A 23,397-nucleotide genomic window follows, 5' to 3' on the forward strand; every position below is an offset into this window, starting at 1 on the left:
GCATTATTTCATAGAACTGAAAGTTCTTAGGTTGGCTGGCATTTAGCTTCACAGGCAAGAATCATTTTAATTGAAAAAAAAAAAAAGAAAAAGTGTTCTTTGCTTATATTGTGCATATGAAAACTTTTGACAAAGTATGACTGAGAGATGTGTTAATTCATATGTCTGTTTTTTATATATACGATGGTCTCTGGATTATGTGATCCAGAAATAAATGAATCACAGCCATGAAGAAACCATGAAGAAGATCAGTGTAGTGAACCTTGATAAACTTTTAGATAACTTCTCTGAAATAGAAAAGGTAAGTGAAGAACGTAAAAGATGTTGATAGTGCTATTTATAAATATTTTGTGCATTTTAAGAAGCTTTTCCAATGAAACTTTCTTGAAATTTTACCAGTTTATTAATATGCCTTATAATACCAACTTGATTTGGAAGGTTTTTGTATTGACTCTTATCTCAGTGATATGAGTGACTTACGTGTAGTACGAGAATCCTTTGTTTCTGTCCTAGAATTCTAATGGTCCTGAGGCAATTTTGGCTTCTCAGAAAAAGCGTGGTAATGTTCCTTTGTATCAGAAGCTGCCCTTGGAGACAGCAAATTAACACGGGTTTTGTGGACTGTCCCTTCAGAAATGAGTTCTTGTTTTAGAAAAAATGTCATTGCCATAGCAGGAGCATCAGTTCTTAAATTCTATAGTCATTGGGCTCTGTTTTATGTATATTTTAGTTCTTAAAAGATTGAATCCCTGAGGAAAATCAGTCTTGTGTTTCTTGTTAGACCCACATTACACAGCTCTCTGGTTATTTACTGATCAGTAAATAAATACTAGAGATAATATAAAAGGGGCACCTGAAATAAGTTTTGCATTTTTCATGTGAAAAACATATCAGTTCCTGCTGTCATTTGTTCCATACATTGGTGCTCAGCAAAGGCATTGGCATCCTCATATGCAGAGCAGGAGGAAGAACCTAGCTGAGGACTGATCAGACTGTGGACTACAGAGCTGAGAGGAAACCAGTTTATAACTAGTGGTGTAAGTCAGAGTTCTTAGTTCTGCTGGGTAAACTCAATAGAACAGACTCCAGTCTATCATTCTCTATAGCAAAATTTCCAGAATGACAAATAGCACAAATTGCTGAGTGCAGTGTTGGAAAATTGTTAGATCTTATATTAATTTAAAACTCAAGATTTAAAATGTAAATAAAAATATTTTAATGTAACCAGTATTTTCGCAATTTTCTAGAAAATATCAGAAATTAATGAAGCAAACAACCTACTGGTTCTTCAGTTGGAAAAATATAACAGGTTATTAACATTAAGCCAATCAAAGGAGGAATCAGTAAAAGAAGGTAAATAAATTTTTTAAGGATGGTATGGATTTTGCATACATTCAGGAAGCTTTGAGAAATACTTCCATTGTTTTTAGTCATATGAAATACAAAAAAAGCAAGGATCTAAGATACTGTGTGAAAAACAGTAATGCTTAATCTTGGGTCATGTAATGGAATCCATTCCATAAACTAGATAACTTTAATCCACAAACGTACCTTGAGAACTGCGTTAAAGTAACTGCTTTCCAGTTGATGTAAATATCAATACATTTTAAGATATTTTTGAATGCATGCATAAAAGCATGAAAGAATATCTTTCCTTTTGTATTTTCTTTAATTCTTTTCTTCTTCATCTTTTTTCTTTTGATTGTATTATCTCCTTTTCTAATGAAACAGTGTGTGGGCAGGAAAACAGGGAGAGGATCTTGGTCACCTGATGATATTCTTGTGCCTCAATGTTTACCTTACCTATCCATATAGACCAGTTGAGCTTCTAGTGAGCTGCTGCAGTTTACAAAGCCAGCATTTTTAAGCCAACTAACATCAGGAGTTTTACTTGAGTGCTAACCTGTAATTTATGGTAATCCATAGTTAGCTGCTTCTCAGAAAACAGAATTTGGTGTCTTTTTGGACAGTTGTCTGATATAAATCAGTGATCAAAGAAGCAAACACAGTGATAGGCATGATTATGGAAGAAGTAGTGAAACAAACATGTCCCTGTGAAGTCTGTGATTTTTATGTAATATTTGGATCCTCCCCTTCTGATCAATATGGACATACCAGGACTACAAAATATAACAGAGATTTGGTATTGCCAGGGAGGAGCAAAGGACAGGGAGTCAGGAACCAGTGATGTAACAAGGCCCACAGAAAGAGGGGCCCCAACAGCTGAGACTTGCTTCCACTGTAACCATGCAGGGCTGGCCCAGTGAGGGCTGTCAGGGCCAACCAGAAGTCCACATTACCAAAAAAATATGAGGTCCAAAGTCAGGATAGGAGTCAGGATCAGGGTCAGAAACAGTTACAAGCACCAGACAAGATCTATTGATCACTAGCAGGTTCCTAGTGACAATTCAGGTCTGAAATCCATCTGGAAGTCGTTCCCTAGGCCATAAGCAGGGTCTGTGGATATATGGGTTGTGGCTGCAACACAGCTGCTCAATGTAGGCCAAAGGCAAATGCCTGAGCTTAAAAGCAGTTCCCAAGTGAAGGAAGGGCAGACATTTCTGTCTTCTTCCTGCTTTCTTCAGACATCTCTTTTCAAGGTCACTGGCTGTCCACCCATCTAGGTGGGCCTTAAGCTCAGCTATCACCCAAGACATGGGTGGGGAGGAATGCACTTAGGGCCTTCACAGGTTTGGTCACAATTTTGGAACATCTGAAGAAAGACTTAAAATGGCTGCAAACTTCTCAGCCTGAAGAGAAAGAGTAGAACTGTTACGAGTCATAGCTGTAAAACTGAATGGCATAGAGAAAGTGACTAGGAAATGAGTATTCACTGTTCAGTGTAATAAGGGAACTAAATGGAAATCAAACTTGCTGACTGATTTAATGCAAATGAAAGGAGAAACTTTTCCGTATATTACAGAGTTGTTAAATGAGTTCCACAGAAGCTTGTGAATAACAGAAGTATAGATTAGTCCAAAAATAGTAGAAAAATTCATGTCACTAAACTGATCAAATTTGTTAAGCACAAAGACAGTACCTCTCATTCAGACAATACCCTCATTTTTGTGTTTTGGATACTGTGAGGATATATTAAGGATGGTGTTTATCCAGCTTTTTTTTCTTCTTTCCTGAAGTTTTTTCTACTGGGCATTGTGAAGTGGGATAGTAAACTGGACAGAACTCTGGTCTGACTCATTAAAGCCATGTGTTTATCAAGGACAAAAGACAATGCAGGACTGTCATTAAGAAACAGATCAAGAAGTGTCATTATTGATAAAAACAGGAAGGGGTTTATACAAAAGTATTTTAGAAAGGGAGAAGAAAGGTGGACAAAAAAGAATAAATTATTTTTACCATGAAACCTGTAGGGTAAAAGGTAGCAGAGAAAGTGAAGGAGACAATTCAGGAAATCAGAGCAGCTGGGATGACTGCAACAAGGACTGTGGAAGTAGAGTAGCTGAAAACAGATGGAAGTCAGAAGAGGGATTTGAACTTTGTAGCACCTCACTTTGATAACAGTGAAATGATTTAAACAGATAGTTATGTTGATATAACTTAAGAGAGCAAACTCTGAAGCTGTTTTGAAATACATGATGAAAAAAATGTGAATGGCAGAAGCCCAAGTAAAAATCCCAGAGCAATCAGCAGAACTTATGAGCTAAAGTTTTAGCAGCAGGGATAGTCAGGGAAAAACAAATCTCAATAACATTTAAGCCATAGTAGTTGTGCAAATTAGTATGGATACAAATAGGAAACAGAAAAGTTGGAAGACAAGGATTCTGGTGGATGAGTAAGAGAGATTGCAGAGCTGTTAATAGCAGTAATGAAAAAGAGTGAAAAGCAGGAACTTGGAACAACATGGGACATGAAAGAGGTGGTTCTGAAAACTAGTTGATGGTAAGGAAGTAAAACGTAAATGAGATATGCCAGAGGGATAGACTATATTTAGAAATTAAGACAGTTATCATGACTGTTCTGTTTGGTTAACGTGGTTAACAAGAAGGTAAACACTTCGAGTATCATGTAATGAAGTGCATATAAGTTTATGTTTTTGAACGATATTAATTAATGGTGATCCGAAAGCAAGAGATTCACAAAACACATTGAACAGCAGATTGCCATAATCTGCTGTAGATCCAGAGGAACCTTCAGTTATGCAGTTTCTGTGTGCCTAGAGCTCAGCAGTCACTGTAAAGTTAAAAGTATTTCAAAAGGACATTAAAGTTAGTGCAGTGATTATAAATTTTAGTAAGTTTATAGTGTTTCTAAAACATTTTGCTTTTTCTTTTTGAAATAGATTGAAATGGTCTTTGCACCTTTATCAATTTTACCTGCAACTTTGACCCTTCAGAAGAGGTAGTGGCATACTGTGTATTCAGAGCAATAACGTGTTCTTATACTTCCATTCTTTGTCGTACCTTTTTGAAAGTCAAAGAACAATGGAATTAGAAAACCATGGTTTATTATTGGCGGCATTATAGAGGGATCCTGTACAGAACTGGAGAAGTCACAAGGAACCAAATGTAGCGTTGATGTTTCTTTTATTTCTCTGGCAATAGTTATGCTAACAGACTGTAGTTGTGAGAAAGGCTTTTATACAGTGATATTGCCAACTGTGTCCTAGAAAAAAATAGTTCTCCTAGCCTCATGTCCCAAGCTGTTTCCCAAATCCCAGCTCAGCCTCATTTCCTGAAAATATCATTTGAAGTGTTGGTCCAAAGGCAACTGAAATTGGTAGGTTTGGACTGCTGTGCTAATTTGTTGATGAAGAGTGCCAACATACAGTCTTAATGTATGTACATTCGCAAGTTGGAGATCATTCTCAAGTTCATCCTATTACCAAATTAAAACAAAAGGAAATGAATTTACAGGATAGTTGAACAACTCAGCCTTATAAGGTAAGGCTCAGTAGTAGACCACAAAGAATTCACAGAACAGCTCAAAAAGAGACATGAAAGACCACATGCTGGTGAATGGGTTACATATGATTCCTAATAAACATGCTGGTTATAGCAGAGCAGACAGAAGGAGCACTGTGGAAGGAAAGGCTGTTTTGTGGCTAAAGGTTTTGTGGCTACTTGTGGTGATGAACTAGAGGAAGTGAAATTTTACCCTGGCTGAAGACATCTTTGTTGGTTTGAGAAACAAACATGGGAATAGCATTTTGCACCTCAGGAAATCAGCAAATGAGAATCTGAGGGCTCCTTGATAGCCAGAATTCTCTCTGCAGAACTATTTAAGGTAAAAGAAGACTAGGAATTCTGAAAGGAAGAAAGAAAATGTCTAAAACTCAAGGGAGAGGGGAGAGTGGAGAGTGAAACACTTGAACCAAAGATAAGGTGGAAAAAGATGAGCAATTGAGCGAGCATATATATGTTCTCAGAGGTGATGAAGGAGCTTTGTTTTGTCTTTATATGTTCTTAGTTAAACAAAAGTGAGATTCAGGACCTTGCTTTTTACTTAGTGTAAATGATCAAAGATGCCTTTCAAACAGACACAAATCTGACATTGTTATTTTCTGGTCCTAAACTTTTTTTATGGTAACTAAATGGATTCCTGTCGTGATGCAATTCTGAACTAAAATCTGCTGTAGCTTTAAAAAGAAAACAATCACATTATTGCCTATGTAACACTTTACAGTGGATCTATTTAACATCTGCAGGATGGCATGTTTGTGAAGTTTGTGTTTCAAAGATATTAAAGGAAAAAGTGGTTGATATAATTACCCTATTAAAAAACACAGTAGTTTCAATTATAAATGCAGATGGAAGAAGCTGCAATAAATTATAGATATTAAACATGGAAAAAGAGTAGCTTGGACTTAAGTAGCTGTAATTCATTGTAAGACTATCCACCATCCTATTGTTTACTCAAAAGCATAGAGATCTTTCTAATGTGTGCATGAATTATAAGAATTTCTGATTATTTACCTACATTTTCAAATAGGAGAAATTTGTAGTAGAACTAGCTAGTACAAATGGACATGCTAAGTTACTGCTTTCAGCTTCCAATAGGATTTTTCCATAATCTTTTTATCCAGTACAAGAACTAAGGATAGACGGTGTTTCTGTGCTGTTTGTGCTCCCTCTAGTGGTTTTTTTAAGCATGAAATGAAAGAGTACCACTGACTAATTTACATAGCTACTCAAAGCTGACTTGATGGAAGAGTAGACCAATGATAAAAATGATTGGGTGGAAAAACGGATCTTTGAACTAGGATCTTAATTAATCTCAGTGAATCTCTTATTTGTAATGTAGTATTTAATTACATGATCTAGAATTTTCAACAGAGCTTTGGTCTTAGGAGATCAAAAGCCACTGAAGAAATGCAGTAGTACTGGAAATAGAAAACAGGTTTTAAGAATAAGAAACCTCAGTTTTAGTGTCCCCCATCTTCCATTCTTTGAATGTTTTGTAACTTGACTGATAAGCTTACAAGGAGCATAAGAGATAAAATAGTGTTTCATTAAAAACAAAAGTTGTATTACAGGCAGTCCATGTGGTGTTTAAATATTAAAAATACAATTAATTAAATAAAATTATTAAACACTAATATGAAAAGTGACAAAAAGTTGCATGTATGTACATACACACATTATTATTTTCCTTTACAATTAGGTAATGGAGATGTAGTAGCATGTTCTGAATCTCTACAAGTTTTCTTTGGAGACATGAATGTATGCATTAACATAGAGAAAAAATGCAGTGAGTGGTTAGTGTTGGCTTTGTTCAAAAGAATCCTGGAAAAACACTGTCAGAATGTAAGCCTCAGTGTCATAAATTACATCAAATTGCTGGAATGCTGATATGGAAAACTTCCACTATTGCCCAGAAAATGACAACATCCTTGTTTTCTGGCTATAAACAAAAATGTAGTAATTCTTTGAAATGGTTCATATGGCATAAAATTGTTTTTAGCTATTGGCAATCTAAAACCTAAATTAAACAACAAACATAATAATGATTTGAGTTATTTCTCTAGACAGGAAGAAGATCAATAGTAGTATTTGTTGATGATTATAAAATATTTGAGAACAGTTTAAAAACAAAGTATAAAATTGTGACAAAATTATTCAATAGTACTGGATTTTTAATTTCTTTTAGAATGTTCTACTCTACAGAATGTTATAAAGGGTCTAACACAAACCATTGAAAACCAGTGCAACGTGAAAGGTAAAAGAAAAATTGTTAATCTATATATTATAATGTAATTTAGAACAAGTAGACGTATTGGATTTTTTTACTGGTTTTCTCAGAGAGATAAACTCGCTGGCAGCCAAACCCAAGGAAAAAAATATCTAAAATCAATCTTGTGCAGATTTTTGTGGTTTATATGCTTAATGTCTGTTGCTGTTATCCTACTTAGAATCCATATATAAAAGAAGTTTTGCATCAATGAGTGAGTTTTTTTAATCAGTAGTTGGTCTTTAAATTTATTTCAGCATAGCTCAGGCAATTTTACAAGAAGTGAGAAAGTGTCATTCAACTGGTCTGTAAGCTATTAAAACACATAGTAATAGTTTTATCACTTTGTTATACCAAGGAGTCTTAATCTCCAGTGTAATATTAAAATTTATCTATAAACACTTGCTAAAATTTAGCAATAAGTAAAATTTAGCTGTAAATACTTGACAGTTACTCATTGCTGTTTTGCAATTTGTCTCTTTATAGCACAGCTTAGCTGTACAACATGTAGTTAGTTTTAAAACCATTGTGTGTTCAAGGTGTATCAGCATAAACATTAATAAACTGCTAAAAACTGGAAGTATGGGATTGCTTTCAGTAGTCAAAGTGACTTTTTATAATCAAAACCTTTTTCTAAAAGGTTTTTTCAAAATCCTTTTGAGGTACTGTGTTCCAATGTATTTTTAAAATTGCATCTTCCAATTTGAAATTTTTAGGCATGATAAAAATACTGTGTTTTCTGAGCCATGGAACTTTGCATTTACATTTTCTTGTATGCATCAACTATCTAAAGGCAAAAAAACCCCACTCCAAGGCAGTAATACTAGACAAATATTATAGATACAAATTTTCTTCTTTAAAAATGGAGACTGAGATTTTGTAGCTCTGTCGATGATTATCATGTCTACAAGAAAATTTCTTTAAGTTCAAACAAGTCAAAAAAGGAAGTAATTTCCTTTTTCTACTTCTGGGATAATAAGACTGTCAAAATGTACTTTCTAATGTTATCATGTTTTTTTTTTTATATAGATGAAAATGATAGACTGAAGGGGACCATTCACATCTTGGAAGAAAAATTAAAAACTTGTGAACAGGTATGTCACAGGTGATCATTCTTCAGATAGAGGAATGTTATTTTTTCTCGTATCTCTTCCTAGGTTTGCTACTGAAACTGTTGCACTTTTGCTAACATGCCATGTGTAAAAAGAATTGTTCTCCTAGCAGTTTAAAAAAACAAACAAACAAAAAAAATCTGTATTTAGCTTTAATGTCAATTTTACATTCTGAAGTCTAATCCCTTGCATTACAATACATTTTTGAGTGGAATCAAGGTTTTGATAATCACAATGCCTGCTGTACTGCCAGAGAATCAAGAACTGTCTGATTTTTTTCTGTAGCTTTATTTGGGAGTAAATACTAGACAGGTAATAGGGCTCTAATTTTTATCTCTGTCTCATAATAAATTCCATTTACAGTCTCTCTACTTTTTATATATGCCCCATTCATTTTTGGAAAGGATGTAACACAAGCAGGTCTAGTCACAGGTGATGTAAGTTGTCTTTGTTGAGACTGCAGGTCTGTTACATGTATAGGCTCAGGAATCTCACTGCTAATTTTTATTTGCCTGTGTTTGTAGTAGCTATGAGTGAAGATTAATTTTTTATACCAAAAGTGCTGTTATCTTGACAATTTGGGAATAAATAAGTAATGCCTTCTGAAAGGCAGGAGAACATTATGACTCTACACATGGTTTACATGTGTGGGCATAGTGGACCTCCTAATGCTCTTCTGAAGGCACTAACTTGACTATATACAAATATATCATTACCAACCCATCAATACTGCCTTTTTGTGTACCTCCAAGCATTACCCTGCTGAGTGACTACCTGCCTTGTCAGAAGGCTCTGACAAGAGCTTTGTAAGCACCTCTACACTGGCAGCTACAGCAAATTCCATGATAATTTTCTAGTAAGTAATGAGAGCAAATTTACCCTTGGCATGCTCAAACTCTTTGCTTGAGTGTTGGTGCCACCAGCATCACTGGTGCTGGTATCACTGATGTTTCTGCTGCTGTTAGTATGAAGTTGTGGAATTCTTGGTATAAGCATTATTAATAAAATTCATACTTTAAGTAGAATTTGTTATACAACATTACAGTCAGAATTCCACAGAGGTAGAACTGTAGTCACATAATTAACAGGACTGGGGAAAGGAATATTCTCTCTCTTTTGTTGTTCTCCTAATAAGTACTATTTCTAATTTTGTATTAACTGATAGCTGTAATACAATGAAATCTGTTACATTCTTCATCCACAGACCTCAGCCAGATTGTTTAGGGAGTAACTGGGTATTTTGAATTTACTGGATCAAAGATAAAGCAAGTACTGAATTACAGAGTACTGTGCATTTTTACATGAATGTTGTGCTTGGCAGAGGCCAAGAGCACAAAAACCTCAAGATTTTAATGAAGCTTTTTACATTCATAGGAATATAGAGATCAGATTGAAAAACTTCTGATAGAAATGAAAAACAAAGAGGACGACCGCAAATTAGAAATAGCACAGTTGAATTGTGATATAAGAAAAAAATGTAAGTACAAGACTGAATGCTATAGCATGGGGTGAAACATTGACCTGTAGAAGCTAATACTTCATCTAGGCTAAGTTCACGTCATAGTGGAAACATGAAAACTAGAATTGGACAGTGCTTAGTTGTGTCTTATTTTCACTCAAGAGGGTAGACAGTGGCAATGAGGCAATAGTAGATGGCAGACAGATAAACAGAAAATCCAAAACAGGCAGAGCAGACACTGGAACTTGAGCCTAAAAATCTGAGGGAACTAAATTTTCGATTGAGTGTTGCCTGGAAAATTGCTTTGAACTATAAGCTAAACTGCTGTTTAAGAGTTCCAGTTATGCTCAGGAGAGCGAGACATTATTTTCACAAATAAATAACACGAAAATGAGAAAAAAATTCAGTATTAATTTTTGGCATAGCCTTGAAAAGTAGAATTTTTTGGTTATCCACTTCACTGAAAAAAGACAGACAACTCTTTGTAAAACATGATATTTCTTTAAAGAGACTCTGACTTACTGGAATGGGATAGAGTAGTTTTCTGAGAGTTTTAAAGCATGCTTTTCTTGATTTAAATTTTTTCTAGTGAAATATCAACCTGCTGTTTGAGGAAGTTTTAGTATTTGGGAAGTGATGTTATTTTTCCACCTGAACATCTTCTGTAATAATTGTATCTGATGTTACTAGTTGAAGTGAAAGAAGCTGAATATAGAGAAGAGAAAGAAAAAAAAGAACTAGAAATATTAGAGCTAACTAGACAGCTGAAAATTCAAAATGAAGAGAAGCAGAATGAAATCGTTAAAATGCAAATAGAGGTATGCATTACAAAGCGGATTTAAAGATCAGTTTGGCTTCATGTAAACTAAGACACTGAGTAGTGAAAATGTCAAATACCACTTAAGAAAATATATGATGGGACCTGGGAAACATAAAAACCAATTGACTTCGCAAAGATCAGTGGCATGGGCTATCTTCTACAATGGTACCTGAGTCACTTCTGTTTACGAATTGAACATCTGAAGGACTTGGGATTGCTTAGCCTAAAGAAAAAGAGGCTGAGGAGAGACCACATTACTCTCTGTTGCTACCTAAAAGGAGGTTATAGTGAGGTGGAGGTTGGTCTCTTCTCCCAAGTAACCAGTAATACGATAAGAGGAATTGGTGTAAAGTTGTTCTAAGGGAAGTTCGGATTGGATATTAGGAAGAATTTATCTGTTGAAAGTGGTCAGGCATGGGAACAGGCTGCCCAGGGAAGCAGTGGAGTCACTGTCCCTGGAGATACTTAGAAACACATGGACCTAGTACTTGAGGACATGTTTTAGTTGGCTGGTGGTGATGGGCTGATGTCTGAACTTGATGATCTTGGAGGTCTTTTCCAACTTCTGTGATTCTATGATTCTAGATTTATACTATTTACTTTTTAAAATATTTTGAGATTATTTTTTAACAAGCATAATATGTAATGACATTCTTTTTAAAATAAATTAAGTACTGTCACTGTCCTAGGATTAAATAGTAGTAAGCTTGATATTACTACTTGCAAATATAAAATCCAATTTAAAAGGGGAAAATAAGCGAAGGCTATGAATCAATTACTTAACATACTTTTTCTCCTCTTGGTTCTTAATGTTTTATCTTTTCCCAATTCTTTCAGTTCAATGCTAAACTAGCAAGAGTTCAGAATAAAACAACAAAATCATTTTCAGATGCTTCTGTCTTGCCACAAAGTATCTATCGAAGGGTATGTGCCTTAATACTAAATACTGTTGCAGCCTCTTTCAGACAGCATTTCACTGTGGTTTCATGGTTTGCTCTGCAACAAAACTTTGGGGATGGATGAATGGGGGTGTGGAGTTTCATGCATTACAGATCTATCTTACTCTCTCCCACGTTTTCCTTCCACCCTCTAGACAACTGATTTCCTGTCTTTGCACTGATGTTCACATAGTCGGGGTTCAACAATAAAAGCCAACACGTGGCTCTATTACAGAGTAGTTAACATAGGAACTTAAGACAGTGCAGATAAATAACTGTGATATAAATTAAATAAGTGCATTTTTGTCTTTGTAGGCCTGGAACTTTGGGACGTGACAGAAAATGAGAATCTGGGAAAGTCACGTGTAATTATGTGACGCAGAATACTAGGAGAAATACTATAATATTACTCCTTAGCAGTTGCATATTGTATTGGTACATAATTCTATGTGATGTTTAACTATGAAGCCTTTGCTTGTATTTATAGAAGCTGCAGCATCTCCAGGAGGAGAAAAACAAGGAAATTGCAGTTCTCCGAAACACCATAAGGGACTTGGAGCAGCGTCTTCATAAAGGGCAAGACCCACCCTTCAAACGGAGACGATTTTAGAGCATGATGTGAAGTATTTCAGTGGTGCATAATATGCAATACAGAAACAGTTACCTTTCAAAACCTGAGAGCAAAAGCAACACGTGAAGAAATACAGATTATTTTTTATTGAAAATGCTCTTGTCAGATATTCCAAAGGCATGCATTCTTTCTTGCTAATCAGCATTCAAGATAAAAAGCTTCAAGCTTTGTAGGAGCAATAATTTCCCCATTAAACCATGATTAATTGTGGTATACACTTTCAAAGCAGTTGTCCTTTCTTGAATATTCTCTTTTCACCCAGGAATCCTTCAAACAACTATATTTTTACTTAGTTAATCAAAGGTTAGGAATGGTAAGGTACACACAGAGAAATTATACAGGTTTAAGTAGCATATCAACTTACTCATCAATACTTATCAAACAAAGATAAACATTAAACCAAGATTAATTTTTTTCTGCGACTCCCTTTTATGATACTGATTTTGCATGAGGAGTTGTTAACATTGCTTCTCACTTTAGGCATGATCTTACTGATTTGGTGGGAGTTTATAAGATGTAGCAATATGTATTAGTGGATCCTGGTACCATGTATAAGCCACAAAAGTTAAGCATATAAATCTGTTACTTTAGTATAATGCAATTACTGCTTGTATTTTACATTTAAAATAAAAAGTTATCTTGGCATATTGCTCAGGAGTAAGCTTTTCTTTTATGTATTTTGTATCCCCAGGTTAGAAAGAAAAAAAACCAAAACAACAACTTTCCATCTTCTTGATAAAAAAATGATTAAAATATCTGTTTTGGTTATCTTCTATCCTTGGTTGCAAAACATCAAACAGGAGCCCCTAGGTCATAGTTTATGCTCCTGTCCTCACAAATGCAAGCAGAATGTTAGAAGAGAAAAAAGACAGACATATTAATCAAGAATGCAGGCACCTTCCCAGTGCAACTGAAAAACAAACTAGGAGTCAATTAAATGAAGATTTTCACTGATGGAATTTGACAGGTCAGTGTAATTCTAAGACCACTGTTCTACAAGTCTACATCTTTGCAGTATTTTAACTCTACACACCTATCTCTTCTTAGTTGAGGGCAATAAAACCACTGAATCTGTTAATTTTTCCATTCTCCCAACTACACTAATTTAGGTGGTAGGGACTACCTTACATTTTTAAGGTGCTTAGTTTGTTTTTCAGGCTCAGTTTTGTGCCTCTTCCTGTCACTGTCAGGTATCACTAGATACACTTTCTCCTGCTGCTGGTGACTGTCAGGCAGCAGTGAGCAGACGTCACTGTCAAGATTCAGTGATGTCCTCTGCTAACAGCTGTCCGTGTCACCTGCAAGAATTTGGAAGTGCTCCACGACACTGTCAAATGACAGAATTTCCTATCTCTTCAAACAGAAGGTGTCGACAATGGCAGCATCAGCTACTAGAAATTGAGTCTGATGCTGTCTGCCAATTTCAAGTTAACTGGTTTTTACAGGTGGTTTTCCCCTTTTTTCATAGCTTTTTATCTTGTGTAATTTCTACATTTTCTTCTGGGGGAACAGCCTCTACCTGTGCAGTACTGCCTGTCTGATCCTGTCTGCTATGGCCAAAAACTCTATGATGTCGACCGCTGTGAGGATGACTTTGAGTTTCAGAAGGAGCTTGCTGGTTCTCATTTCTGGAATGATGACTGCCCTTGCGATGGTGATGGTGTCTACGCCTGTGCAAGCTGTGGTGATGCAAATGTTGACCATTTGGTTTGGGTTCTATCTCTGCCAGCTTCTCATCTGCTTTTTTGGTGATGTTTTCACATATATCATCAATATCGGGTTCCTGTGAAACAGAAGCTTGCATTAAATACAAGGCATAATATTTAATTAAGCTGGTGGTAAAATATGAATTACCTTAACATTTCTGCAGAACCTGAAACACAAATTTAAATTACTTGTGCTACTTTGCTTGTAGAAGGATACAAGTGTGTCAGAAAGAAAACCTTGTTTTACAGCACTGCTGATAACTAGGCAGGGCTCCTAATATAAAATTCTAGGAATTACAATTCTAGTAATTGCTAATAAAAAATACTCTTTTTCTAGGATTACGAATCTGACCTCTTTGAGGCTTATGATGAGCTGGAAAATTGTATGATGGAATTAAAACATTCTTCTTCTCATTAGACTTGCATGATGACTATGTATGTACAATTCCTGATCATCCTTAAAGTAGTTTTGATCTTGTTACATGTAAATCAAAGCTACCCATCTTTTATAAAAGTAATTTGTCACCTTGTGTTATCATTTGCTTAACTATTGTATACTGTGTTTAAATGTATACTTAAAGGAGTAATAACTCAAACCAGCTCAAATTTGATTCCAAGGATTAAAAAGCCCAACCCAAACCAATTTAAGTAACTACCCATCCCCAAAATCAAGGGCACCTAATTGCTTGCTAAGCGTATATAACTCCAGAAATAGAATTAACCTCCAAGACTGCTTTCAGATTTCTGAAAATTAATTATATTTCTATTTACTACAGAAATTCAGATAATGTAACATAAATTAGATCTCATTCACTTTGGAGTATGTTTAGAAGCTCTGCTCAAGACGCATGAAAAGTGTAAATTATGTCTTTTTTTATTAATGACAATTAATTTTTTTTTAAATACCAGTCAACTTCAGTCTCCTTTCCTAGTGTATGGGTAGAATAAAACAAAAAAATACCATGTAAGAGCAGTTTCCACACTTGTTTTCACAATATGCAATCTTAATAGATTCTTCTACATATTGGAAAGACAGGAAGGAATAGGGCAGGCCCAGATGATACACAAGACGGCCACATCTAAGGAGAGAAAGAACTTTTTGGTTACATATACACAAAGAAACACCTAAAATTAAATATCTCTTGTTATCGTACCTGATTGTACTCACATCAGTGCACCCACACGCACACAGTCCCAGAGGCAAAACCAAGACCTGCCTTACAAACATCTGCCCACCCAACTGCAACACTCAGTAGCATGAAACATAATTTCTGGCTTACTGAGTAACTCTTCTGTCTGAAGCCTCTATTTTAGTGGCAAGTACTTTACTTAGTCCAACTCAGAAGTTTCTGATGTCTTCTTATGAGGTAACCAGGTTATTTGCAAATCAATCAAATAATACAGATGTTTACAAAGCATTATTCCAAATACACCCACATATTTTCCCATGTTTGCCTCTAAACACAAACCTGTCATAGATGAGAAAGTCATCTTTGTTTCCATTTAAGATAGTCCAGACATCAGCTTCCTGTTCATCTTGCTGGTAAACAGTAATATATTCTGAAACACTTTCTTTCAGTAGGTGAATTTTCCTCTGTGAATGAGTTCCTTGATGGTTGACAACCACATATGAGATATTGACCAGTCCTTCATTCTCTAATTTCACTCGCAGGTCCTCCAATCTAGTGGAGAATGTAAGGAAGAAAGACCAGAAATCGTTATAGAATCAAAAGGTTTGCCACATTCTGCAAAACTAGAATGTTTCATCTTATTTTTATTACAGTGAATATTATTTTCTCCCAGTTCTAACAGCAACAGTCTAACATTATGAAAATATTCTTGCCATTTGCCATGAGTATTAATAAACATGGCCCTTTCTGTAACAGCCAGGATACAGTGTGGCTACAGCGTGTGTGCATGGCCTGTCTGACAGGTTACTGGTCTTACCCTTTCGTGTCCCATCAGAAAAAGTCTCTTTGCTCTATAGTACAAAAAGATGTTTTCTAGCTATATGATGTTGTGGGGTTTTTCCCTTTTAATGTGTATCCTTCCTACTGAGCTGCTTTAAAAAGTCTTTCTCCCACCCCACCCCTATTTCAGGAAGCAGTCTAGGACTTAAAAGGTTCTTAAAATCTTTCTAAAATGTACAGTCAAATAAAACAATCTTGAAAGCCATTATGACTTTTTCAAATCTACTTCTTAGAAAACTCAAAGACATATTATAACATGAAGTTATGCATGCTAAAGGGGTAAACTAGGGTGTTATTACAGCGCTTGAAAATCAAGCTCTGAAACCAATACTATGAATTTCTAAATCAAAATGATTTCACAATCAGTACATAAATCCAAGATATGGGCTGTCTGCGATTCCTATCTGGATCATCTTAAAAGTGCTTGCAGCTGTTACTGTCATGAAATTTAATTGCAGAGAAGTAGGTTCTAGAAACCAGAGCACCAGTATCTCAGGTCTTGCATGAAAATATAAACACAGTTCCCTTGAATGTTTCATCTATGTTTCAAAAGGCCAGTATATTCCTTATTTTCTGGGTTGTTTTTTTTATATATCTAGGATCTCTGAACAAGGGCTGGGAAAGCATATTAAAAGCACATTCCAATTTGCTTTTTCCCCAGTAGATCTTGCCTAAGGAATCAGTGATCATAGCTGTGTTTGTTTCAGGAGTTCTAACCATGTCAGAGAACGATGACATTTCTGTACTTCAGCATCTTTACTATAATAATAATCTGCTGCTAACTGAAACATAGTCCTGAGGAACTGTTTTGTTTGGGTTTGCATTTCATTAATGTCAAGTTGATCATACTTCTGTGTTGCAATTGATAGTTAAAGAATCTGAGCCACTGGCACAGAACACTCCTGCTGAGAGCTAAGCTGGTCACGGGGTTACACATGCCAGCTGGGATGGTGGCCACTGGAGAAGCTGAAGTTCATTGAGTGCATCTGCAGACAGGCACGTGTATTATCTTCAGATGCCATTAAAAAATTGACCAGCCATGTTTTAACCAAAACTGCAAAAAAGATTTATGCTTACCTGGAAGCCTGCTGCAGGCACAAGTATCAGCTAGCCTGGAGAAGAGCCACCACTGTCACAGAGCCCCTGGAGTTCAGCATTGGGTTCTCCTCCCCAATATGCCATTCCGGGGGCTCCTTGCAGTTCTGAATCTCTTCCCCTCCTGCTGGGAGGAGACAGAGAGCCAGAACTAGCCCCAGCCCTGCCCACATGGCTGGGTTTTATCTGAAAAGAGAAAAAATAAACAAGATGAGATCAGTGTTTAAACTAAGTTCGGGCTCTTAAATTCCCATAACAAAACACAGCAGGATATTGGCTCCATTTATTAAAAAAAAAAAAAAAAAAAAAAAAAAAAAACCACAAAGGAAGAAGAAAAAAAAAACCAAAAAAAAAAAGGAAAGGACACCAAACACACCTGTAAAAATACATTTGAGCTGTTTTGGTTGGTTTTGTTAATGTGTTTCTTCGGTTTTTTGTTTTCTGGTTTGGTTTTGGTTTATGTAAGCATTTGAAAATTAAGTGTTCAAAATAAATGAATTTTCTTTCAGGACTACTAATCAGACTACATTGTTCCTTCCTATTTTTAATTTGTTGTTGCCTGTTTTCAACACTCCAGTGATTCTAAAGTGCCCTCATTTCTTATGTTTTCACATAAGTTTTGGGGAGCCAGTTTATGCTAGTAAGAAGCAAGACAAGCTCACTCCAGATTCCAGAATAATTCCACTCAAAAGTATTTGCATCAATAGCGCATTGTGGTACACAGGAAGTATTATGGAACCTGGCAGAAATATAATAAAGGACTTAAGAATTTTACAAGTCAGTCTGTAGTATTTGGATCCCATCTCTTAAGAACATAGGCACCAGAAACATTTTTAGGCAACAACAGGAAATGAAAACTTGGTTTCAGGATTCCTCAAATCTTACCAATTCTCCTACCTACACTTACTCCATTTAATACTTATGAAAACAAAAGCATATGAGAAATTCTGTAATTATCTTTTCCTTTAATGCCATTAAAGTAAAATATTTTTGGCTTAATAGGTTCAGAAAATGCCCATTTTAAGAAATACATAAAATCATAAAGTGGCTCCCCAACATGTCCTAGGTTGTGCAATAGTATAGTTTCACCGTTTGCATCAAAGTCTAACAGTAAAGACAGTATGTTTTGGAACTTCTAAGTTCCAATAAATAATATACATCTTACCAAACTTGCCATAGTCTTAAGAAAAATAAAACATTCTAATAAAATGTTTAAAAACAAAGCCAACACCGTTTGTGAACTCTACCTGTCCCTAATGTTTTTTTCCTGGACCTTAGGTGCATTACTTTGAACTGTGGTCCAACAGATGTCAAGAGGGCCATTTTTTTTTTTTTCACTCTTTTCTTCACATCTGGAAATCTGCCCACCTTTGTAGCCTTCATAAACACATGGAACTCCTGTGACATCTTGAGATCCTTCTGTGCCTTCATAGCCTTCTGCCGCACCCAGGCACAGCTGTGTCTCACCCCGACACCTAGCAAGAGCTGTGCTCTGCATTACACTGCTCTGTGCATTTCAGCTTTCTAGTTGGTTTCCAGTGGAAATTTCCACAGTCAGCCTTTTCAGGCAAAGAAGCAAGCAGACACTCTGCCAAATCTTAACTCATGTAGCTCTTTCATAGCAAAACCAGCACACTTACCCTTTCCTTCCCCCTCCTCCTTGGCAGCTCTGCTCAACTCCACTGCGGAAGAAAACACTGCGGGGGAAAGGGCTGTGGTATTTATACGGCTCTTGTTTATCTCACTTTGCAGACACAGTTCAAAGTTCAGGGAGCTTATTCTGGGTGACCTTGCAAGCAAAGCAAAACCCTTTAGCAAAAGTAGATGAGATGTTTCTCCATTAACTAATTCCAAGTGGAAACCATGTATTGTGCAGAGTGGCAAGGTATTTGTGAGGTAATGGATTGGAATAGCAGATTATGCAGTTTGTCAGACTCCCCAGTCAGCTGGAGGTAGTGGTACAGTCAGAGGAGGAGCGTGGGGCAAAGAGTCATTATTTTCTGAACACAGTGGTAACCACAGTGAGAGAAGGAAGGTTCTTCTCTATTTACAAAAATGCTGAGCTAGCAGGTTTTGCTCTCGATGCTTGATCTGGTATTTGCCTTTAGAGAATGGTGTACCCTGGCTGAGGTCATGTGCAGTACACATCTCCTTTTGCCCAGTTGCTCTTGGTTATGTCACTGTCACTCAGCTTTAAAACTTACTTCTGTAGAACCTGCAGCGGAGGTTCAGCGGAGGAGGAGTCTTCAGCCATTTTAATGAAAGTAGCAAGCCAAGACACTCTACCAACTGGCAATAGCCATCTAATTCTCTGTATTACTCTGTAATGCTTTCTTAACACCATCATCCCTGAGGTACCTCTAGACGTTCAGGTTACACTGTTTCTTCCTCTGTTCAGTGAGACAATTGAGTGCCATGGTGTATTTTATTTTGACAGCACTTTGGAGTTTGATTTCCTCCAGTGTACATGTTATGTGTGTTTATGGAGAAATAAATGTTTAAGAACTTGGTGTACCCTTAGAGATTAACATGGAGATACTCATATTGGTTGGTTCTGTGGCCTGAGACTTTTTGCCTCCTGCATGGGTGAGCTTTATGCTTCCCGTTGGGTGAGAGAAATGGAACTGCTGAGCTTGGGGTTTATCCTGTAGAAATCCCATGCTCACATCAGTGGAAAGAAGGACACAGATCTGAATTTTTATTCAATAGTCTTGGAGAACATGATGCAGAAAATAGATATCAGACTGGGACCAATTTTTTTTATTTATTTTTTTAAAGGTAGAATTTTCTTAAGGAAACACATCCTTGTATTCCTTACCTTGTTGGGACTAAGCCCTCATAACTGCCATGATGTTCTTTCCTGTTCCAGATGGCAGATTAAACCTCCTGCTTCAGGGTAGGGTGTTGATTTTGCATGCTAATAAAGTGCTAATAAAGCCCTGCAATGTTGGCTGCAAGTAAGTGCTTAGTATGCACCACGTCTGTCAAATCTTAAATGAGCACTGCAGCAGCCAAAAAGAAACAAAGCAGGTACAGATCAAGTGTTAATAAGGAGAGGAATAAAATGCAGCTCAGTCCTGACTGACACGTGGACTTTTGCCAATTATGGAATCTCAGATAGAAAGAGTCTCAAATAAAGAGCAATATTCCACTCCTGTTTCTTTTCCAGCTTTGTAGAGGTGGAAGTGCAAAGGATTTGATTAACAAGTGCTGAGCCCATGAGCTGTTTGTAATACAAGTGAATGCTGCTGAAGTACTGAAGCAGTTCACCAGCACTGAAAAATAAAGGGTCCCAGTGGAGTAAATGGAGCTGAAGCCACTGACTTAAAAAACATCTACCTTGTCATGGAAAACACATGGAGTGTGAAAATGTACCTTGCTCCCTATGGAAAAGTTAATATTTTCTCCCCTACACTACACAGAGACACTTGCAGGCCTTCAGTTCCCTTACAAAGAGATGAGAAGGAGCTGTTAGTAGCAATTATCATGTGTCAAGAAACATTAATTATTATACTATTTATTTTATTACATTATACTTATTATAAACTGTACAACATTAAGAAGAGCTTAACTATAGTCATGGTGATAAGCCACGAGCATCTTGCTAGATAACATTCATCTTACCTCAGGTTATTGTTCTGTCTCAAGATTTAATGAGGAAAAAAGTTCCTCTTTTTTAAAGCAAGTGATAAGGAATATCGTAATTTTGCAGTGGGTTTAGATAGATCTAATTCAGTTGTTTTCTCAACATATAAACCCTAAGTATGTCTAAACTTCAGTATGCAGCATTATCCATTCAGAGTGGGAAAAAATCCACTTCTATCTTTGTTTTTTTCTTTACAAACAGTAGAATAAAGATGTTAATAATTGCTAAATTTATAATCTAAGAGTCTGACCACTCAGTTTCTTACATTAGTCTCCCTTGAATTTGTAGGTTCCTGCAGCCCTTTGTCCAAAACTTCTAAAGAAATTACTGTCTTAAGTCTTAATTTTGCTTTCCACTGGAAGTATTTTCTTAGCTGTTGAGTATGTTCCAATTTCACTGCAGGAGGCAGTTATGAACTCTAATTTGGACAAGTCTTCAGTTTCACACAATAATTTTTATAATTATCATCCTGTTTCTACTTGCTTTCTTTCTTATTTGTGGAGAATAATGGTCCCACTGGAAATAACAGTCCCTTTCTCTTCTTGTTGAAGAACCCTTTTTTGACATGTTTCAAACTTTTTAAAGCATCAGAGCACAAAAATATCAGTGTCCTTATAAACGAACTGATGTTTGTTATTTCTGTTACTTAGATTGGTAACTCATTCGTTTCTTAAGAAAAAATCTCAAGTGAGTAGTTATATTCTGGTAAAGTCTGCTGTAGTGGTTTGCAACATGTACAAATAATAAGAGGACAGAGGCAGAGCAGAGATACAGCACAAATCCTGTCATGAGATCTTAGGTCTTGAGTGTCTGTTTGCTCTTGTGACTGAAGGATGTCACAAACGGGGGATTCAAAGTCCACTGGCAGATTGTTGGTACTCATTCTTTTAATTTTTTTTCTCATTTTATAACAGTGTAACTGTGTGGTGTTACTCATACTTTATAGTGGAATAAATTACAACAAAAACAGGCTGTTGAGGTTAACTTAATGCTTACATAAGCAAATCAACATTTGTTTATGAGGCCTTAAACTCTTGGTTAAATGCTGTAAATAAAGAGTAATTTAAGTGAAGGCTAAGAAGAGATATACGAGTAAAGTTCAGCAAAATAATTAGAAGTTTCATAAGTAACTTATGAAAGAATAATAGTGGTGTAATACTGGTCTCGTCCTCCTCTTATGTAAGATCCAGAACAGCATAAGATAACTAAATGCATATCCCTCAGAATTCAGAGGAAGAAACAAAAGCTGACATCCTTTGATATAGGACATGAGATTGTTTCAGTTAATGAAGGAAGAGCTGATACGTGCAATTGTGTACTTAAAACCAAAATGAGACTTAAAGGTCTGATCTAGTAGAGAAATTATTTGGTTATCTGCTTGGATATTCAGATTCCTTGAGCCTATCTGTAGCACACTTTAATTAGCAAGGAAAATCTTTTTTTATCAGACATGTTCAAAGTTATAATCATTGCACAGATTACAAATGTAAACTCACCCTGGTTGCTGAATGTCTACAGGTATTCTGAGTTCCTTATTGGCTCTATTTACTGTCTGCATTTATCCTGCATTAATTGTATCAGACTGCAGGTCACCTCAATGAACTTAAAACCTAAATCCAATGGTCCTCTTATCGTTTGTAGGAAGGTACGAATTACCTGATGACACACAAAAGCTGGTTAAGAAGACCAGACTATGCAACATCATTTGTATTTTTTTATTTAGTGTATTTAGTAATACTTGGGAGTTCTGCAGTCTACAGAAGAAAACTGAAAACTCCTTCAGTTTGGTGTGATTCTGCTTGGTGGCTCCTGGTGTTGGGGATAGTAACCAGGAAGAAGCAAATGTAATTATGCATTGCCCAAAGCAGGGTATCTGTAAAATCTCCTATATGGATCTCATATACTACACAGTGATCAATGATTCCTCCTTCTAAAGGAATGATGCAGTTGGACCAGAAATTTGGCAGGTAGCATTAGCCTTTCCAGTATGGTGCACTGAGTCAATGCATAACTAAAGTGATTAAGGATCTGGAACAATGATTGCAAAGAAAATGAACTAAACCCATCCATTTTTCTATATTCAGACAGTTCTCTTTACATTAAGATCAGAGGGTGTAAATGTAATCATTACTTCAGGAGTATCATAAGCATACATACAATTCCCATTCAAAGTCATTATATCCAATAAAAATCTTTAGGAAACATGGAAAAAAAAGATTCATCAGCTAAATCCACAGCAGTTCATTCCAGGTGACTTTAAAGTCGTCTCACCAGAAATACCTGTACAAGTGAGCTCTTGTTAATGATTTATAACAGGTCACCCAGGCACAGCTCATTGCACTGATCCCTAGCCAGGGAATGGAATTTACAACAACAGCATAGAACGTGGGATTCAGTGGCAACATACAGTGAACCTTAAAGGAAGTTCAAGCCTATTCTTTGATTATGTGTTGTAAAATACATGAAAACTGAAGGGAGAACTGAGTTCAGCTAATGAATAAGAGGGATTTGTACGAAAAAGTTGGCTTTCAAGAGCTGTTGAATTGTGATTTTAAAATGGACAACACATTTTTGTCAAATTTCTTTTTGTTGTACTATATTACTTTATGTTCCTGAGAGTACAGCAGTGGCTACAAACATGGTCTGCAGGAGATGGTAAGAGATTTTAGGGACAGATTCAGAAATCCGAGTGTAAAATGGAGATTGTTTTACATTAAATGGAGTCTGACAGACTAAAATACTTCTGGCTCCAAATACAAAATCTTGCAGGTTGATTGCTGAATCAACCTGCTGAATCAACAAGATTGTTTCCAGCACAAATAATCCAGGTGT

At 36.2% G+C, this 23,397-nt stretch overlaps 2 protein-coding genes across 3 annotated transcripts; one reads left to right on the forward strand and one right to left on the reverse strand.

Annotated features, from left to right (window-relative positions):
• Positions 1-214: 214 nt before the first annotated feature.
• On the forward strand, positions 215-12,148 carry CCDC152 (coiled-coil domain containing 152). Its single transcript, XM_008502949.2, has 8 exons — positions 215-301; positions 1,248-1,353; positions 7,108-7,176; positions 8,218-8,282; positions 9,675-9,777; positions 10,450-10,577; positions 11,417-11,503; positions 12,005-12,148. Exons 1-8 carry the CDS (start codon positions 215-217, stop codon positions 12,125-12,127), a joined length of 768 nt encoding a protein of 255 aa, XP_008501171.1. The 3' UTR covers positions 12,128-12,148.
• A 63-nt stretch (positions 12,149-12,211) lies between these two features.
• Positions 12,212-18,643, reverse strand: SELENOP (selenoprotein P). Of its 2 annotated transcripts, none has more exons than XM_008502948.2 (5): positions 18,560-18,643; positions 16,902-17,105; positions 15,324-15,536; positions 14,816-14,933; positions 12,212-13,931 (listed from the first exon to the last, which is right to left on the reverse strand). In XM_008502948.2, exons 2-5 carry the CDS (start codon positions 17,090-17,092, stop codon positions 13,290-13,292), a joined length of 1,164 nt encoding a protein of 387 aa, XP_008501170.2. In that variant the 5' UTR covers positions 17,093-17,105; positions 18,560-18,643; the 3' UTR covers positions 12,212-13,289. The 2 variants fall into 2 exon arrangements, with proteins under 2 accessions (XP_008501170.2, XP_030323067.1); XM_030467207.1 differs by having other exon boundaries at positions 18,554-18,637.
• Between the last annotated feature and the right edge of the window lie 4,754 nt (positions 18,644-23,397).

This window comes from Calypte anna, chromosome Z (assembly GCF_003957555.1).
Source record: "Calypte anna isolate BGI_N300 chromosome Z, bCalAnn1_v1.p, whole genome shotgun sequence".
NCBI classification, from domain to species: Eukaryota; Metazoa; Chordata; class Aves; order Apodiformes; family Trochilidae; genus Calypte; species Calypte anna.